Source organism: Phyllobates terribilis, unplaced genomic scaffold (genome assembly GCF_046119375.1).
Source record: "Phyllobates terribilis strain yellow unplaced genomic scaffold, ASM4611937v1 Scaffold_7__3_contigs__length_470593459, whole genome shotgun sequence".
Lineage (NCBI taxonomy): Eukaryota > Metazoa > Chordata > Amphibia > Anura > Dendrobatidae > Phyllobates > Phyllobates terribilis.
Genome location: NW_027362767.1, coordinates 117161338 through 117166866, shown reverse-complemented (window position 1 = coordinate 117166866; position 5529 = coordinate 117161338). Strand labels below are relative to the sequence as shown.

Genomic DNA, 5529 nt, shown 5'->3' with positions numbered 1-5529 from the left:
ATTGTGAAAAAATCTACAATACCAAGCAGCAATCAGATCCAGGCTGCCTGAGTGATGATGCAACAATGAGGTGATCACCCATGACATCACAGAAGCCTTGTGACATCATCAAGTTCTAAGCCTATTAAACCTCTGGCTGATACTACCTCAGCCTTCTTATCTGTGAATACAGAGAGAAACAGACGAGAGAGAGAGAGAGAGAGAGAGAGAGAGAGAGAGAGAGAGAGTAGAAGCTTTCGCTTGGCTAATCATCTTCCATCATGGAGATCCGGGGTTTGGCATTATTGCCCATCTTGTGGATCTTATGGACGCTATTGGGCCTCTGTGTCCTAGCTGCCCTGACTATAATCTCAGGGCACAATAAATATCCTTATATCAGGTAAGAGGGTACTGGGAAATAGTTCTGTAGTATCATTTTATATTATTTTTGTATTAAGTCATGGAATGTTCTAATTATATTATTATTATTTCCTGGAATGTTCTTATTGCATTATAATTAGTACATTATTAACCCCTTCAGCCATATGAGGGATTGTTTATAGCCGGATGAATCGTATTTTTGAATGACGCCATTAACTTTACTATATAATGTAAAAGAATACAGGAAAAAAATTCAAGTGTACTGATACTGCGGGAAAAAGTGTTTTTGTAGTTTTTTGTTTTGTTTTTACAGCATTCATTGTCTGGTAAAAATGACCTTGTCCAATTTCTTTATTATTTTAGTGTTGCAAACATTTTCCCCGTTTGTGTCGCTAATTGTTGAGATCCATGACTTTAGAAATTTCCCACTGATTATGCTGTATGAGGCCTTCAATTGATATTTTTGATCTATTTCTGGAGTTTCAGTTTTTTTTCTCTTTGTTGTATTTACCGATCAGTTTCATTAATTTCATATTTTGAAAGATTTGACTTTTACGGACGCACAATACAAAATATGTTTATTTTCTTAATAACCTTTTTTAATAAGGGAAAATGGAAATAATTTGAATTTTTATGTTTTTTTCACATTTTTATATTTTTTAAAACTTCAGTCTCCTCCAGGAGACTTGATCATCTGATGTTTTTACTGCATTCAGTCTGATAACTTTCCTCTCATGTACCCTTGGCTTCAATTTGTTTCTGGTCAAAACATATAATTTAGGACGATTATACATGACAATTACTCCACTTGTGTTCTAATTATTCTTAATATTTTCCTTATCTTTTGCAGTGACACCGGAAAAAAATACCCAGAATCTGTGATCTACACAGTCATTTTCATGGTTAATTCCATTCTTGGTAAGTAAATGCTGCATCCTGTAGGAATAAATCATCATGAAAAGCTCCACAATTCTGTGCTCAGAGGTGACATTAAAGGGGTACTCTGGGACTAGAAGATTGATAACCCATTAATATCAGATAGGTGGGCTTCTGGGTCTGATACTCCGCTGTTTAACTGATTTAAGGGGTCTTTTCGTTCTTTTGCCAGTGGTAATTACTGGTACTGACGGTTTTGGCAGCTCAGTCCCAGTAAAGTATATTAGACACAGCTGTAATACCAGGCACAACCCCCATCAAAACTAAGGATCTGTGCCCGATAAGCAATGAAAGTTCTGTGGACTCCCTCAAATAATTATTAACTTTTATAATCCATCAATTTGATATAAGGATAGCCCAATAAAGTCCCAGATAACCCCTTAAAATCTCTAAACCTCTAACAGGAAAAATATATTTTTGTACCGTGTTAGCCAGTAGATAGAAAAATATTTAGATTTGAGAGTCCTCAGTGGCTGATACCTTTTAATGGCTAACTGAAAAGATGGTAACAAATTGCAAGCTTTCGAAACTACTCAGATTTCTTCATCAGGCATAGTATAACACAAAATCTGAAGAGTCACATATTTATACACAACAGGGCCCAAGAATAATGTAATAGATGAGACAAGTGACATAAAGCAGAGTTATTACTATTGGAGAGAGATAAACACAGTTGTGGCCATAAATAATGGAATAGTTCATAGATAAGAAGTTTTATTATCCTGTGATTGAGGTCTGGTCCAGGGTTGTGATGACCCCACAGTTCTGAGGACCACATTCCTTAGTTGATGTAGAATGACATAAATCCATGCAACACATTCATTCCTGCTCTGAAGGTGTCAAAGGTTGTCATGAGTTTATATTCCCAAAGTTTTCTGTCTCTCTGAAATTTGAAATTACCTTTTAATACCAGAAATTTCATGTCCTTGATGCTGTAATCAGGGATACAAAAATGTTTGGCCACAGGTAGATCTATTCTTTTTTCTTTTATTGTGTATAAATATGTGACTCTTCAGATTCTGTGTTATACTATGCCTGATGAAGAAACCTGAGTAGTCTGGAAAGCTTGCCATTTGTTACCATCTTTTCAGTTAGCCATTAAAAGGTATCAACCACTTAGGACTCTCAAATCTAAATATTTTTAAACCTTTAACAATCATTGGTGCATTCTTAAGATCAGGTTTTCTACAGCAGTGATATGGAAATATCTGGCTGACAACTTGCTTTGTGTATTTCAGGAGCTGGCATCGCTTACATCCAGTATAGGTTCATGATTATTCAGTCTGAGCCAACGGAGAAGCGGTATATCATCTGCCAGAAAATCCTTCTCATCGTTGGATGGATCGTGTGCATTGGGACCGCGGTTAATGCTGTATATTCGGTTAGTTATTAGGTTTTATATAAAGTCTCCAGTAATACTCAGGACCTCAGGTTCAGTATAACACATACTATGGTGACTACCTGGAGTCCAGTATATTACAGTGGGATGGACCTTGCTCTTATGTATTCTCAGATCTCCAAGATGACCTTATTAATGACACTCATATTTCTTTTCGTAGGTGAAAACCAACCATACAGCCCACAGGATCGGTGCAGGAATGGCTTTTTTTCTTCTTGCCATGTACAACTTATGTCAATCTGTGTACCTGTACAAGAGATCCTTCAGCAGCCGGTGCATCTGCCACTTTAGACTGGCAGCAACTTTGATGACGATTGTCATATTGCTGATACGTATCCTTTTCTAAATAATTCAGTGTGTTTAGGTGTGCAAGGTGTGCTCCATTGTGACCATTATTCCATTGGTCAGTCATGATTATAGGAAACACTATAACAACAACATTCTGGTACTTTTCTTAACACGTCCTTCCAGTTGCTGTAAATCTGTGCGCCGTCTTCTTCCAGCTATGCAATGGCCTCTGTATGGCGGTAAGTTTTCACTAGTGTCCAGTGTAAAAGTAAATGATAAACTCTCGGTGTACAAGTCATCCTTCCATCTCATTCCATGCCAGACAGATGCATTGGTGAGTATAGTCCGGTAATAACGTTCTCTATCTTCTGCAGATCTTCTATATGACCGGCATGATAGCTGAGTGGACAGGATTAGTCGGCCTGGTAATGCACCAACTTACAAATTATACCGATTTCCAGGTGAGTAAATGACGTGTGAAGGTCTTATAAGCACCAAAACTGTTTCAGTTAAAGATTTGTTACATTGAAAAATTCAATTGCTTATATAAAATAGATGATGACAGAGATGCCACAGTTCAATGATTTCTAATAATAAATGTATTTTCTTCTTTTCCTTAGAGTTTGTCTTTAAAGATCTCCCGAGAAGGTGTCACCATCTGTCTAAGGGAAAAGAACCAGGCCTTCAAAATGCCCGTATAAAGTCCAAAGGGTAAGAACTATGGCTGGAACGACATTAAGACAACTCAAACCATCTGTGCTGGATCATAACATCTTCCTGCAAGTCCGATGAAGGGAAATGAAGACCTGACCCCTAAGACCTGCAGCAGGACAAGGAGCGGGTGATTCCACAGAAGCTGGCCATTTACATGTAGGTCACTGTGGTTATCTGCATGGATCAAAATTACCATCAATTTTGTAATGTGATGGAAAATTACAAAGTCAATTGTTGAATACCACTCATGGTACCAGAATGGCCCCGCAGATGCACTTCTTCTGGAAGATGGACAGAACCAGAAATGAGAAGAAGTTAGGAGCAAAGCAGGTACCGAAGAGTAAAGAAATGAGTAATCCATCATGGAAGAGATGGACATCAATAACAACAATGTCCCGGGACACAAAGCAGCAGAACTCATCAGCCATTGCGATTGCTGGAGTACTGAAGAACAATTAGAATATCTAGAGCCGTCCTACTGGGACAATTAAAATGGCCTTGATGCCATAATGCCCCTGCATAGTGCAACATCAACATGCTCTATAGATGGTGCTAAATCATCTCTATGGCTATGAATGTGGCTTATATTACCAAAGGCAGGATGCGCAGGCTAACTCTTCAGAATGAATTCATTTTGGATTCCTTTTACATAAATATATATATATTTTTTAGTTTCAAAAGTGTTTTATTAATTTTAACTTTAACAAACATAGTTGCCAATGAGCAAAACATAATCCCCGCGCAGGGGGTCAAGATATATTCTTGTACATAAAATATGAATATTTTTTGTGAGGTTCATTATAAAACAGAAGATTAACACATTCTAAGGGGAGGGATCGAAAAAAAGAATCGGAGACAAGAATAGAGGATAAATATAGCATTACCAATCAATTATTCCTTAATCAAAATAAATTGGTAAGTATATAGGAAAGATCAATCGCTAAAGTTAGCATGGTCATGGAGATATAATTATAGCCTGACTTACGTTCTGATCATGTTGTGAGTCCATCCATGGAGTCCATGTATTCAAAAAAGTTTCTAGAGAGTCCGTTTTGGTAGCATCAATTCTTTCATATAGCATTATTGTATTTATTCTATCTTTAACCATATTTATTGACAAAGCTGTAGATTTCCATTGTGATGCTATATGAATTCTGGCTGTCATGGTAATAAAATGTATTAGACGAAAAGTTTTATTGGAAATTCCCACTGGCTTGTCTCCGAGTAACATGACAGTAGGGCTACATTTAATGGACTTTCCCGTGGCCCTCGAGACTATAGCCTTAACCTGCATCCACCAGATATGTTTCATATCTCCCAATATATTGCACCCTCTAAAGTATTTGTCTGATACGTTAGGGTATATTTTATTAAGTTTAGCTGGTATGAAATAAGCTCTGTGTAAGACTTTGAGAGAAGTTTCTGACAAGGATGTCTGATTACTTCCTTTATATAATGGATCACAACAGTGCTGCCATTGTTCTAGTGACATTGTAAGCATGAGATCGTCCTCTCACTGTCCCATGAATTTAGCCGTACAATTTCCCGGTGGAGATTTGAAAGTGAGTAAAGTGAAGAAATTACTCCTCTTCTGAACGGATCACTTAGGTTCGTTCAAAGGTTGAGAATCACTTTATAGTTAAGTGCACACGTAGCGTTTTTGATGCATTTTCACGGCGGGTTTTCCGAGCTGAAATGCAGCGAAAACGCTTGGTAATCGGTCTGCCAGCCATTGCAATGGTAATCCTGATGAGCTTTGCACATGATGCGGAAATTTCTGCTCAGGATTACCACTGCGTTTTAAAATGCAGCATGTCCTTTTTATGCAGCGT

At 37.6% G+C, this 5529-nt stretch overlaps 1 protein-coding gene across 1 annotated transcript; it reads left to right on the top strand.

Moving 5' to 3' along the window:
- The first annotated feature begins 260 nt into the window (after positions 1-260).
- Positions 261-3684, top strand: LOC141155392 (DNA damage-regulated autophagy modulator protein 1-like). The gene is made up of 7 exons (XM_073642260.1): positions 261-379; positions 1211-1278; positions 2535-2677; positions 2856-3027; positions 3167-3222; positions 3358-3444; positions 3604-3684. The coding sequence occupies exons 1-7, from the start codon at positions 261-263 to the stop codon at positions 3682-3684; spliced, it is 726 nt and encodes a 241-aa protein (XP_073498361.1).
- Positions 3685-5529: the final 1845 nt, after the last annotated feature.

Coding starts and splice junctions, on each gene's coding strand:
- LOC141155392 (XM_073642260.1), top strand. CDS start 261: ATGGAGATCCGGGGTTTGGCATTATTGCCCATCTTGTGGATCTTATGG. Junction 3,028..3,166: donor GATTGTCATATTGCTGATAC/GTATCCTTTTCT, acceptor ACGTCCTTCCAG/TTGCTGTAAATCTGTGCGCC. Junction 3,223..3,357: donor GCAATGGCCTCTGTATGGCG/GTAAGTTTTCAC, acceptor TATCTTCTGCAG/ATCTTCTATATGACCGGCAT.